The 14,997-nt window shown below is 42.2% G+C and overlaps 1 protein-coding gene across 6 annotated transcripts in view; it reads left to right on the top strand.

The window, feature by feature from the left end:
* The first annotated feature begins 1,277 nt into the window (after positions 1 to 1,277).
* phldb2b (pleckstrin homology-like domain, family B, member 2b) overlaps positions 1,278 to 14,997 on the top strand; it is an 81,850-nt gene continuing 68,130 nt past the window's right edge. For 4 of the 6 annotated variants that reach the window (XM_083777914.1, XM_083777910.1, XM_083777909.1 and 1 more), the window contains exon 1: positions 1,278 to 1,673. In XM_083777914.1, coding sequence (XP_083634040.1) covers positions 1,626 to 1,673 — 48 coding nt within the window. In that variant the 5' untranslated portion in view covers positions 1,278 to 1,625. The remainder of the gene's footprint in view (positions 1,674 to 14,997) is intronic. The other 2 variants (XM_083777912.1, XM_083777913.1) reach the window with 1 other exon arrangement.

Below are 14,997 nucleotides of genomic sequence, written 5' to 3'. Positions count from 1 at the left end.
AATCGATAACATTTTCTCGCTACTGTGCATGCACTTGCTATCTGTAAATCTGCGCTCCTGGTTCTGTGCCCTGCAGGAGCATGAATTCAGTCTCGCACCTGCACGCCTGTGGTATGCAATGAAACCACATCTTCCCCCGTTTTGCTGAAAGGCATTTAGCCTTTTTGGTTTCTATAGACACAACAGTGGCTGGCTTTGGCTTATCAAAGATTGCTTGCCAAACGTATTCTGTGTGATGCAGAATTTGACTAGGCCGATACCTCTTGAGATTTCCCCTGATAGCTGGCTATATCAGCTTTCTCATCACTACATGTTTTTCTGAGCTTGTATATCAATGAAAGTGAAGACAGTTAACCATTTAAACCCTATAGACTTATACTGGACATGAGTTGTCTCTAGGCCTATAGTGTCTTTGCCAGATTTTTATGCAATTGTAATTGAGTTTTCTGGGGACCCCCAGGACCCTGTCAAGGTCCCCCGGGGGTCACCCAGACCCCACTTTGAGAACCACTGTAGTACAGCGCAAGCCCTCTTCAATGTGTCAGGGTTTAGACAGAGGACTGTCTCTAATGTCTACATTCCTGCTGTAACATTGTTAGCTTTTGTCCTGCATGACCAATATATGCATGCATGTGGCTCCTGTGGAATGAAAATAAATTAGATTGAGACTTAAACTGGTTCAAAATGACTCTAGACCTACTTGTCACTAAACACTAAACACTTAACACTCTTCCTCTTTTATTTTAGGGGAGGTTTTCTTGTCAGTTTGCACCTGCAAAAAAGAAAATCTGTGCTCAAGCTCAACTGGTCTGTGTGTGTTTAAAACACCTGCACACATTGTCTATCATTAAATGTTTTGATTAATTCAGTACAAAAGTACCCCAATGGAAACAAGCCACAGGCTATCTTGGATAAATCCTTTTAGACCTTGTATGGAAGTACAGTACAAATTGTACTGTGCTTCCCTATGCACAGCGCTAATGTCCATGCAAACTGTTAATAAAGTAGTCAGTCAGTCAATCAATCAATCGGACAGAGAGACAAACAGACAGACGAGAGAGGTGAAGAAACAGAGAGGTGGAGAGAGAGAGAGAGAGAGAGAGAGAGAGAGAGAGAGAGAGAGAGAGAGAGAGAGAGAGAGAGAGAGATCTCCCCCGCCCCTTAATTGTTCAGTCTCTCTCCCTTCTGTTTGTTCCATGTCCTGTTCCAGCTGTGTGCTACATTGACATTCCTCTCCACTGAGTCTCCTCGGCACACAAGTCGTCGCCATTGGCGGTGCGGTGGCCAGTGCAGTGGCGTTTGAGTTTTAACGCACACACACACACTCACACACACCGTGTGTTGGCATGTTCTTTTTACGCGTCAGAAGTCTCTCCTGCTGGACAAGCACCACCACCACCAGCTGCCGTTGAACTTGCGGTGGGACAATCTGCAAGGGGCGCGCTTCAAGGCTCCTGGAATGTGCTGCAGGTCTGGGAGTAGGAGGAGGAGGAGGAGAAGCCTGGAATGACACTACTATACCAAGAGTGACAGACGGCTGACAGGTCTGGCTTTAAACGGCCCGGGACAACCTTTTGGCGACTTGCGGGACAGTGGGACTACAAGTTAGCCTATTGTGCATCTCAATGCTTAATGCCATGATGACAGAATTGGCCGGTCCCTCTTCAATTATGGTAAGTCTGCTAAGTCAGTTTGTGTTTATAGGGTAACTAGATTGGTGGTGTCCGTTTTATGGCGTCTTTAAATTTCACTATTCAATATCCTACCCGTGGTTTTATAATGGCCTGTCTGAGACTGAGACAGTAGAACAGCACATTGACAGACTGACGGATTGACTAGATTTCCTGAGTGAAAACTGCTGAATGGTCCAAATGGACGGATTAAACATTTGATGACAGATTTCGTTCTCAATGAAAACAAAACAAGGATATCTTTCACATCGCGGATTATAGCCAGTGCGTCAGACATTGATTGTGCTCACACTGGTTCTGAGTCCAGACTCAGAGGACAAGCCTGGGCTCGCCTCGCACGACGCACCAGTGTTTGGACTATATAGCCTACTTGTTTGTCTAATAACAGATTTTGTGAGTTATTGGGCCGACACTGTGCCGCTGAGATTCTGTCTATGTAACATCAACGCAGGTGAAAAACCCATGGACTGGTGATCAGCTCACCATTGCACAATGCAGCCTTCTTCTCAAAAAGTAACTTAGAAACTAGAAAAAGTTCTCCTCGGAGCTATAGGTCTCCGCCAGGTCAGGTAGGTTATAGAGCGCCGAAGTCCTGACGTCACTCGGTCATCCCTAGGGACGGGTCGAGGCTAGCCATGGCATGGAGAATAACATTATTGGATCAAATCAAAATCATCTCATATCAGAATTAATTGTGGTCAACAAAATAATCAAACTGTCTCGGGGAGGTGTCTCTGTATCGAGACAACAGTCGATCAGTCAGTACAGTTCTAGTGAAAATGTAACTAATTCGGCAGCATTAGTGTTTTCTTGCGTCAGTTGATTCTTCATATTCATAGCAGTGAAACTGACGGGATGATTTGTTTATTTTTCAAACACAGTTTATCTAAGATCCAGATCTGTGGGGATTATAATACAAATACAAAAGTACACAAATCCGTGGCATAGCGCCCTCTGCCGATATTGACGTCAGACTTCGGTACTCTATTGTGGGCCAACAATGTTTGAAATGCATCGAAAGTTCATGGTGGCACTAAAACAGAACTTTCTGGCTATTGGTCTCATGATTTGAAGATTTTGTTCAAAGTGAACCACTCATATTCATTCATTATTTGGTGGAAAGAACATTTTTGAAATAAAAACAAATAAAAAGGTGAACCACCACAACCCAAATTAGCCAATCAGGATGATGGCATATCGGACAGATCTGTCTTCATCATATGACCATGTGTAACAATTTACATGATGTTTGGACAAACTCTGCAGGAGTTACAAGCAAAAATGTGGTTTTGCAAAAAGTTGCACCCTGGTGGCACTATAATAGGCCAACGTGAAAACGGTGGGTGGGACGACCTAGTGGGAATGTGCGTGCAAAGTTTCGGACACTGTTCGTGATTTGAGGCATTTTGTTCAAAGCGAACCACCCAGCAAACTTAAGATGCATATCCTAGCCAATCAGGATGGAATATAAACAATCAAGTTATATCAAAAATGTTGTTTTGCAAAGGTTGGCCTCCTGGTGGCGCTATAAAAGGCTGATGAAATTTAGGGCAGAGGTTTTTCCTTGGCCCTATACGGAGGGTGCATGCAACGTTTCACGGCGGTGCATTTCAATGTAAAAACACACAACATATTTGTGTGACGTTCTCACAAAACCGTCCAAAATCTATAACAGACTGATCTGAAAGGTTTAGGGCAGAGGTTCTCTTCTGGCATCCGGGGAGTGTGTGCACAGTTTCACATCCACCGGCCAACGTGCCAGAGATTAGCTGTTCACAGACGGACGGACGGACGGACGGACGGACAAGGGGTAAAACATAGTCTTGGCCACGCCTTGGGTCTGGCAGAGACTAGGGAGGCTATTGTTCCCGCCAGGTTTGATAGTTACTAGTTAGCAGTGATGGGCAAGCTACTTGGAAAATGTAGTAAGCTACACTACCAGTTACTCTCTATTAAATATAGCTCAACTACAACGAAGCTATCCCCAGATAATTGTAGCAAGCTTCACTATAAGCTACATGGCAAAAGTAGCTAGCTACATGGACACTACTTTTTTTAAAAATATTTTTTATCAACTTCATGATCAAGTTTCCACCGAACAAATAGCCTAATAGGCAGGCAAAAATGCTGAGTTTGATTGTTTATTAAAAAACAAACTGGAAACAAGCCCTCTGTCTGGCTTTTGGTGTCAACTTTTTCACATTTACTTATTAATGTACCTTGCTGTGTCAGGAGCCGGCTGATTCATGTGTTCAGTGTTGGGAAAGTTCTTTTTTTTATTAACTATAGTTCAGTTCACAATACATTTTTTTTAAAGGAACTAATTCAGTTCATAATTCAACATTTTGAACTAAAGTTCATGGTTCCAAAAAATGAACGATTTTAGTTATTTTTTGTTCTTTAATTTTTTTTTATTATTATTGCCATAGCCTAGCCATTTGTGCACCAGCTGAGAGACAGGGATTTAGAGAATGCTAGTCTCTCAAGACAGCCTGTTGCCTCGGGGAGGCACTGTTTTATCGAATATTTGAGGATGGGATACTCAGATTGAGAGAATGCTGACAGGCACTTAAATGAGATGTTAATGTCCTGTAGGTAGACTTAGAAATAAAACTAGTGTTGACTAATCAATACAAGTGGCTCTTATTTTGATGGGGCAGTTTCTGCACAAGAAGTCCGTTTGATTTGTAAACAAGCTACGATGAACGAGCTGTCAAAGTACTATAGTCGCTAAACCACGTTAGCGATCAAATTTACAATATGAAAACTTTCACTTTAATAGACAATAATGTAGGTTACACACGCTGGAATTAAACATGGAACCTGCAGGCAGCATTAGGTGAGTAATTCATTGTGTTGTGCTAGAGATAAAAGGACAGCTGCTGCGTGGGATCCTCTTGCTGCTTAACAACATAACTGTGTCAGACTCTTCTTATCTAAACCAACCAATCATGGATTTTTTTCCAGCGATTTTTTTCCCCCACAAAACTTTATTTAACAGTCAATTTGTAACATATAGCTTTTGTTGAAAGCTACGTCACTACTTGGGTCTAAAAATAGCTACACTACAAAAAACGCTACTTGGTTCAAAAGGAGCTAAGCTACCATCAAGCTACTGATAAATGTAGTTAAGCTATGTAGCTTCGCTACTTGTAGCTAGCTACTGCCCAACACTGGCAGTCGTCAGTGTTAACCGTTGAAATGGGCTCAAGAGGTAGAGCAGGTCGTCCAATGATCCATGGGTCGGCAGTTCGAATCCCGGCTCCTCCTGTCTACATGTCCAAGTGTCCTTGGGCAAGACACTGAACACCAAATTGCTCCCGATGTGCTGGTTGGTGCCTTGCATGGCTTCCCCTGCAATCGGTGTATGAATGTGTGTGTGAATAGGTGAATGTAATGCACAATCTATGTAAAGCGCCGCTATATAAATGCACCATTTACAATTTACATAACATTTATAGCAGATTAATTTTACCCCGCACAATATCCTAAAAATACAAGTTGTGTCAACTAAAGAATACAGGCAGACAGACAGACATGTATAATTTATGCTTCATGTTAATTTCCAAAAAACATTATAATAGTGAATGTGGTACACCAACATTTAGGGGTCAGTTTAAGCATTTTTCAGTTGAATTCTTGAAGATATACGTACTCACTTAAACGCTTAGGGGTCAGTTAATGGTGAGTGTGGTACACCAAAGACTGAGATTGACCCACTACACAAGCAGCAGCTTCTGTAAGACCTTGTCATCCCAGACCCTCTCCGAACACTGTAAGGATTCTTGGTCAAATTGAAACATGTGAACATGTGCTCGGTTGGCCCTCCAGATGTGCTTTCACAGAATGCACAGGGGAAATGGCATAGCAAGATGCTCATGCCTGTGTTTAGGATATCAAGATAATGCGGAAGCCAAGAACATTCCGTGTTGTTTAAGTCTTAACCACTTTCAGGTGTACCAATTTGGGGCATGTCATTTTAGACGGAAATGTAAAAAGAAATAATCAATTAACAAACATTTCAAAAAGGCAAAAATGTCAACTCTACAAGCTCACAACAACTCATCACAATGACTGTGACACGTTTGCGAGCTTGTGGTATAAAATAAGTACATAATATCATGGCATAAGTGGTTAAATGGAGTATTATTAGTGGCTTTGCCTCATTCCACTGATCTTCCACTGATCCACTGGTCTGGAGTGTCGGAGTACAGTCAGCTGCTGAAACACCACAAACTGCTTCTAATGCACAAACGTTTGTTCAGCAAACCTTTATTATCATTATTTTGTGTGTGTGTGTGTGTGTGTGTGTGTGTGTGTGTGTGTGTGTGTGTGTGTGTGTGTGTGTGTGTGTGTGTGTGTGTGTGTGTGTGTGTGTGTGTGTGTGTGTGTGTGTGTGTGTGTGTGTGTGTGTGTGTGTGTGTGTGTGTGTGTGTGTGTGTGTGTGTGTGTGTGTGTGTGTGTGCGTGTGCGCGTGTGGGTGCGATGTCAGACTAGAGCTCATTCAGTGTGTGTGAGAGAGAGAGAGAGAGAGAGAGATTTAGGGAGACGGACGGACGTACAGTATAGGCCTATTTTAACGTAATCACACATTTGGTATAAACATTATAATTACATAACCATACAATATCATGAGTAAATGTCCAGAAAAGGGCAAAGTACGGGTTGCCGCTAGTCTCACTAAGGCATAATAGCAGTCATTACATCAGCATTCACCACAAAAGGAGAGAAAATAAAATAACCATCAAGGTTTAATCAGGCTCATCCTCTTGACAGACCCACGAATATCACCCCAGGCACCAACTGTCAGTTATGAAGAGAGTGTATTCACAGTCATAATTCATAGTTCCATACCGTATGCATAAAGTGATAGTGTGCCAGTGTCATGGTCTGACAGCCCGTCTGTTTTTCTTTATCCAATACTCTTTTGTTCGTTCACACACTGTATTTTGCGTGTTGTTAAGTACCAGGTCTTATTCCAGTAAACTAAAGACCTGGAGGCGTGATCAATGCTCTTTGGCCACTCAGAATAGCCAAATGGCATTGATCACGCCTCCAGGTCTTTAGTTTACTCAAGTTAGGGAATAAGACCTGGTACTTAAGACACGCAAAATACAGCCAGTGTCTACGTCTCTGTGTATGGTATTTTTGCCCCTCTCTCTCTCTCTCCCTCTCTCTCTTGTCAGTTTGACCATCACAAAGCTTCTCACCATGTGAGATATCTCGCTAATCGGGGTCATATGTCCCTCTGCTAATTCATTCCTTAATTCATTCATTCATTTTCTCTCTCTCTCTCTCTCTCTCTCTCTCTCTCTCTCTCATATCCGGCCAATTGGAAAGCCAAACATTGGTTGATCCCCTGCCTGTGGCCGTTTCGGTAATCTGGGCTTTTCCAACGACACACGCACACCCAAGACACACAGACACACACACACGCACCCGCATGACGCACGCACGCACGTACGCACACATGCACGCACAGTGAGTGAAATCTAGATTTCCTCCTTCCACCTTAGACTCAGCTGTGATAACAATGGAGCGTTCTTTCCTGTGAGGCGGACTTCTCATTCCCTGGCAGTACCAAACACTACTGGGGAGACTGTGAGTGAGTGAGAGAGAGAGAGTCTAACGTTGAAAACAATACCGGTGGAAGTTTGTTATGGTTGATGACGTATTGATTACCGGTTCAGGAACACCGGGACAGTAGTACTCACGCACACACATAGGCCTATTATACAGACATATAGGCGCACACATTCAGACACACACACACACACAAACATGGAAGATTCAAGGGGTTCTTGCGTGGATAGAAGACAGAGACGCATTTGTGTCCCAAAGGTCATATTGTGTGTGTGTGTGTGTGTGTGTGTGTGTGTGTGTGTGTGTGTGTGTGTGTGTGTGTGTGTGTGTGTGTGTGTGTGTGTGTGTGTGTGTGTGTGTGCGTGCGTGCGTGCAAAATTAATGAAAGTGTTCTTAAAGACAGTTCTCCCATGAAGTAGTGAGGTGAGGACAGGACAGGACAGGAGAGGCCTACTGCAATGTAGAAATACTATATCTGTTTGAGTAGAAGCACTAAAGTATTGGCATCGAAATGTACTTAAATACCGACAGTAGAAAGTACCCAATGTGCAGAATGTCCCATTTCGCAAGTTTTCAAATCTTTTGAAAATAGCAGATCGACAAGCTTAGAATGTGTCGCATCACAACGCATTGTGAGCTCGTAGATCGGCTATTTTCAAATGGTCAAAATGTACTAGTAACTAAAGTTTTCAAATAATTGTAATGGAGTAAAAGTACAATATTTTTCCCCTAAGATATAGTGGAGTAGAAGTAAAGAATATTGACAATTGGAAGTACTCCACTAAAGTAAAAAATACCTATGTACTAAGTATACTGAGTAAATGTACTTACTTTACACAACAGAGGAGAGGAGAGGAGATGGGGTGGGGAGACGACAGAAGAGTTCAGAGGAGAAGGGAGGGGAGGGGAGGAGCGAACGAATAGGAGACGAGCCTGTCTTCAGTCACCCTGAGTTGTATTTGAGGGACCCTTAAAGAGAGGGACTCCATATTAAACAGCGTCACTGTGACACAATGCTGCCTTTGTCAGGTTGTAGCAGACAGGAATTTAAGAAAGGAGGAGGGGGGCACAGAGAAAGAGGGAGACGGAGACAGAGGGAGAAAGGGGAAGGAGGCAAGAAAGATAAAGATACAGAGGATGGAATATATTGTACAGAGAGAGAGAGAGAGGGGGGGGGGGGGGGCAGAGGGACAGACAAGATAAACATACAGTGGAAAGGAAGACAATGGACTGTGATAAGAAGGGAGAAAAACTGGCTGAGGTAGACAGTTGAAGTTTATGCTTAAAATAAAATGAGAGACAGAGAAAGGAAGAGAGAGAGGTGGGAGTGGTAGACATTTTGTGCAAGAACACAAAGTACATTATGAATACTTTTATAAATTACAGAATAGTGAAGATTGTTGACGTTTTTGACTTCATTGTGTGCTATGCATACAGTGCGCACGCATGTGTGCAGCGCCGTGCACCCCTTTTCTCTTTGATCCCATCTGTACAACAGCTGAGTGTCCCCGTCCCCCGTCCCCCCCAAAATACCATGCATCTGGACACAGGCACATAGAGAGTCTGAGAGAGAGAGAGGGTTACCCTGGCCTCACATCATAAGTGACCACAAGTGACAAATAGACTGCAATCATGAATTTCCATTTGTCAGAGTGACGATGAGACTCGACAAGATCGCTGCGACTATTAAAAAAAACTGAGGACATTTCAAATGTATGAGAAGTGACTAATCGAGCGACCCAGAGCAACGACGAGTAGTTTGTAGAATGTATTTTATTTATTCGTACTGCAGGTGAACCACAACAAAACAAGAACAATTATGGACTGTGACAGCTCCCACATGTTTTATGCAAAATGTTATCTATAACTAACTATAGCTGTTGTAAAGCTGAAATGAAACAATATTTAGCTAAATAATACATGGCCCATTTCTCATCTAAAATGTTATCAGGAAGTAATTCTAAATGTAATTTCTTTGGTTTGTCTTTGGTTTCTTTTATGTTGTATCTTCAACATATACTTGGAATATATATCGATAAACAAACGTAATAAAGTTATGAGAAGCTATTTTAAACGGTGAAATCTAGATTTCTCCCCCACAGGCTTCTTACTTTGTCCAAAAGAAAGGAGGCTGCAGCGACAGGTGGCTTTTGGTGGGAGCGTTTCTTTAGGCTTTTGGCGACTGCAGCCACTTGGTGACTTGGCCAAACAAGAATGAAATGGCTCTCTTGATCTGAGTGCTCAGGGTCAGAGAGAGAAAGAGAGAGTCGGAGAGAAACGGGCTGGTAAACAAGAGGAGGTTTCATCGTTCGGGAAATAGGGAGAGATCTCATAAAAGAGAGAAAAATATGTCAATCTCTTTCTTTCTTTTTTATTATCCCAGATTGTTTCTGTTAAATTCAGCCCCTTCTTCACCTCCTTTAATTCATTCCTGTCCCGTTTTCCTCACATTTCTCTTTCATCCTTCCTTCCTGCGTTCCCACTCTCGTGTCCCCCTGTGTTGCTTATTTCCTTGTTATGCCATCATTTCTTTCCTTTTTCAGTGATTAGACGACATCATTCTTTTTCTGTGACACATCTTGTTCCACAGTCTCCAAACCACATCCCCGGACAGATTCAATTATCTTAAAAGTCAGTGATTTAGAACACACATTGCATTCAAAGTCTGCTGTTGGGGCTTATATTTGTAGTGGTTCACATGCTTTTGCTTGGTTTGTGTTGTGTGTGTGTGTGTGTGTGTGTGTGTGTGTGTGTGTGTGTGTGTGTGTGTGTGTCAACAACAATGTTAATCATCAGAGTATGTTTTGCATACTTGGAAACATGTCTGGAGGGGAACTTTTAAACGTCAGGAACACACTGTGTGTGTCTTCATTTTTTGAGCCTGTGCTCTCATACAGGTCGTGCGTGCGTGCATGCGTGCGTGCGCGTATCGTATGTGTGAACCACAGTCTAAATACCTTAACCTCCAGCCATCCCTAGCTGACAGCCATTGTCTGTGCTCTGGCCCGAATCCCTGATTAGGATCAACAGAGAACCTGAGAAACCTCGGAATGTGAGAAGAGGAATCTCTTGTGGCACGCTCCTCTCTCCGTATAGCGCTCTGTCCCCGGAGGGGCTCCTCTGACACACTCTGCTCCGACACATGCATGGCGGGGCCACGCACACACTCAGACGTGCCGGGACCTGCCCATGCACGGCTTACCTGGTGCATGGAGAGAGAGAGGGAGGGAGGACGGGGGACTTTAATGAACAGTTTTGAATGATACAACAGAGATAGAAAGCAGACTTTAGTTACTGGTAGTTACTCTGTAGTCTGTACATTTTGATTATTATTACAAAACATGCATTAACCACTTAAGTTCAGCCCCTATACATTTCGGCCATTTGAAAAATCGCATCACATTGTGAACTTGTAGATCTGCTATTTTCGAAAGAGTTTTTATACATTTCAAAACTTGAAATGAGACCGTATATTTTGATGCCAACACTTTTGTACTTTTTACTCAGTAGGCCTACATATTGAATTCCGAACTGTTACTTGTAACACTTTGATACTTTTACTTAAGCAAAATAATAGTAGTAAAGTTTAAGTCCACACTAATTATCCATAATGTATACATGATGGATAAGGGGTCAGGACAACTAGGCCTTTTCGTGGAGAGGTCAGAATAAAGTTTGGACTTCTATCGTCTATAGTACCGGTACAGGTACTCAATTGTAGTTTTTCCACCGCTGTATCTGAGAGTGCTCTAGGAGAGAGGGAAGGTGATCTAGGACAGTGGTTCCTGGGTACCTGAGGAAGTTCCAGGGGGTCCCCAGCTAAATGATAGTTTGGAACCAAATGGACCATTATACGTAACTCAGAGAGTGTACAAATGGAACCAAATGGACATTTGGACAAATGGAAATAACATTGATTTTACACACAGGTTGAGAATCTCTGCTAGAGCCGTAAAAATCTTCTCTTATGGGGGTCCCTGGCATATATTTTTCAAATGGGGGTCCGCGGGCTAATTAGTGTCAATTTGGGGGTCCTTGACATGAAAAAGTTTGGGAACCACTGATCTAGGAGAGATGGAAGGAGGCATATAGGAGAGAGGTAATATGACATAGGAGAGACGGGAGGATCGGAGTAAGATGCAGTGAGAGAGTGATGAATGGGTGTTCTCTAACGAAGTTGATTAAAAATAACAGCAGAATAAGGAGGGATGGAGAAAGAAGGGTAGATGAAAAGGAGAGAAAGAGAGAGAGGAAGAATTGATGTTCTTTTAATGAAACGACTTGATTAAAGACAACAGCCAGAGAGCAGAGGGCGGAGTATTGATAATGATCAAGGGAGGAAGGGTGGATAAAAAATGGACAATTGGAAAAGAAAATGGGAGATGAGAGACAGGTAGGCAGTGGTGGAAAGTAAATTAAGTACATTTACTCAAGTACTATAGCCTACTTACAGTAAGTACACTTTTGAGTAGCCTACTTTTGCTTTACTTATTAAATTTTTTTAAAGGATTATAATTTTACTTTTCACTCCACAATGATTTTTTATTTAGTTGCTATAGTTACTTTACAGATACTTAGATTATTAGACTACTGATTTCAGTTTATTTTATTTAGCACAGTATAAAAAAACACTACAAAAATGGGCTCAACCTTTGTACAAGAACCAAACTAAAAAACATGATTTGAATGAAATATACATATTATTATTATTAACAGATAACATGATTGCATAGTATGCAGAAGAAGTCTAGAACAAAGTTTAGAACTCTTAAATAGACTATAGACTATTGAATACGTAGGCTAATGAAAATAGCAGATCTACAAGCTCACATCGCACCACTATGCTATGCACAATTAGCTTGTAATGTACATCTGAGTATGTTTTGCATATACTTAGAAACATTTTGGTTTGCTTTGGTGCATTATGTATTATGTTTTGATACCAATACTTTTGTACTTGTAACAAAGTAATTCTACGTTATGTTAATGATATTTGCAGTCCTTCCACCACTGCAGGTAGAGAGGTATGGGAGAGAGAGAGAGAGAGAGAGGATTTGACCTCCATTTTCTCTGTTAATCTGAGACGTTCAGGTCTTTGTCCGCCCTGTGTCGTCAAGTGTGCTTGCTTTGTCTACATTGGCAAAAAACCCTCTTTTGTGTGTGTGTGTGTGTGTGTGTGTGTGTGTGTGTGTGTGTGTGTGTGTGTGTGTGTGTGTGTGTGTGTGTGTGTTGGACAGAAATTGGAATGTGGGGGCCCATATCTTTGTGCGATAACAAAAAGAGCTGATGTGTGACTATGAATGTTTGTGTGTGCTCAGGGCGATGGATATGAGGGTGCCTAATTGTGTGTGTGTGTGTGTGTGTGTGGGGGGGGGGGGCAGTGAGGGTGTGAAAGCTTCGAAGGAAGTGACGTCAGAGGACAGGAAGTTGCGCTCAATTAAAGGAAGCGGTCAGGAGCTGACAGAGATTTGCACTTCCTCCCTGAGAGGAGAGGAGAGGAGGGGAGGGGAGAGGAGAGGAGAGGAGGGGAGGGGAGGGGAGAGGAGAGGAGAGGAGAGGAGAGGAGAGGAGAGGAGAGGAGAGGAGAGGAGAGGAGAGGAGAGGAGAGGAGAGGAGAGGAGAGGAGAGGAGGAGAAACTTATTGGATGGCATAGTAAAGAGGTAACGTCAAAGAGGGCATGCAGCACATAGTTAGAAAAGTTGAATCAAATTAGTAATAAAGGAGAAAAGATTCCACTGTTAACTGACATCTGTGTCGGATCACAGGGCGGAAGAGGCCAGATAACAGGGGAGAGACAGAGAGAGATGAGAGAGAGATATCGGAAGGAGAGGTAACTAACAGGACGGGAGGCGGAGATGTGGTTTCATATACGCTCTAATCAACTCTGTTTTGGTGAAGGACATTTAACTCGCCCGTGATTCAGTGAATACGTGCTTTCCCACTTTTTCCTATGTGTGTGGCGTGTGCAATGAGCAAGTTTGTTTTTGTTTCATTCAAGTGTAGGGTTGGTTCTGGGATAGTTGTACTTGGCACTGGATCTGAGTATTTACTCATATCACACACATGCACAAGCTTGAAGCATTTTGTTGTTGTATATCATATCATCATCATCATCATATCCATGTGTCACGTTACTCTTTAATGTTTGTTTTCTCTCACGAACAACTCCGTGTCTTCTAATGCTGAAAAGTCATATGAATCACTTATTAACGGCGACCAAACTTCCACTTTGTCTGAGAGGGCACTGTCGTGGAATTCTGTATCAATCAGATGAGAGGCAACAGGGGTCGGGAGTCAGACCATATAGTTATAACCTCGCTTCACCAGGCTTCCCACCTCGGAGGAATCCTGGTCTGTGTTACTAAATCGCCGTGTGAAACCGGTCTGGAGTGGATGGTAATTTACGTCATGTTTGTAGTCACTGATTTGTAGTCATCAGACAGGAAACTACAACCAGAACAAGAACTACCCAAATCATTCCCCATGATCATCATTTTAGGGCCTTCCCAATAAGATAGAATTTCCCTGTAAGCTATACAGACGCTGTGGGAAGTACACTCACATTTGTATTTTAGAAATCCGGAAAACTACACCGCATCAACGATTTTATTGGGTAGACCCATAAGATTATGATCGCTGGAATTATTTTGGGTACCTGCCTGATGACTACAAATGCAGTGACTACAATTACCATCCGCTTCCGACCGGAATATAAACCCGAAAAGGAATGCTTCCCAGGCTACCGTAGTTATACTGTAGTTGCTGTTCTCACTACAACAGCTGCTACAAGGACAGGCTGAACCATAACAGATATGGCTGTACCAAAAACAATAAGCTATCAGGCCTAACGGAAACATCTTGGCTACTACAGGATTCCAAATATCATCATGTCATCTCAGATCTCACATATCACATGTATCATATGAAATAGTACTATAAGTGACAGTAAAGTATAAAGGGAAGATATAAACAATCATAATAACAATAGTATAATTCTTCCTCGGCACACAACATGTCACATTTTAACATGGATCTAAAATGTATTGACCACATGAACCCATGTCCCTATTCTGGGGGAAACTAATTGCAGATCTACAAGTGTCGTAATGAGATACTCTGTGAGACTGTAATTCTGCATATTCTTTTCTCACAGTTTTGTTTATTCAAGATTTCAGCGTATACAGTAAATCAGATAATATAGCAATATATGTGACACACCCATACAGGACATACCAAAAATATAACGTAATATGACATAATGTATACATAAATGTCATAACCACCATGCAAAATATTGTGGTAGCATAAAAGAAAAAGTTATTGTATAGTCCTATCCTATACTAACACTGACACTGACAGTTACAAACCACATATAATTCTGCATTTTTTGGCAAAGATATTTGGTGTTGAGGGTAAAAAGCAGCGGACCGAGCCCTGAGGGACCCCATTCAACAACAAATATAGGGCTTAAGTAGTTAAGTAGGCTTAAAGACATTGTGGATGTTCATGCCTCTGCTAAATGCTGGCTGGTGCTCTGAAGTTTATCACAGGCTGTGACAAAAAAAGAAGGAAAAATGGCAGATCTACCTGTACAAGCTCACAGGTCTTCACATTGTCATTATCACTACTTTTGCCAGACACCATATAGTACAACAATTGAATTACGTGGATTTAAAAAAACAAAATCCCTCCCACCCATGCTGCTCAGATGAAATGCTGTCA

The sequence above is a fragment of the Protomyctophum parallelum genome (genome assembly GCF_964188405.1).
Source record: "Protomyctophum parallelum genome assembly, chromosome: 12".
Lineage (NCBI taxonomy): Eukaryota > Metazoa > Chordata > Actinopteri > Myctophiformes > Myctophidae > Protomyctophum > Protomyctophum parallelum.
This window is presented reverse-complemented; position numbering and strand designations above follow the sequence as displayed.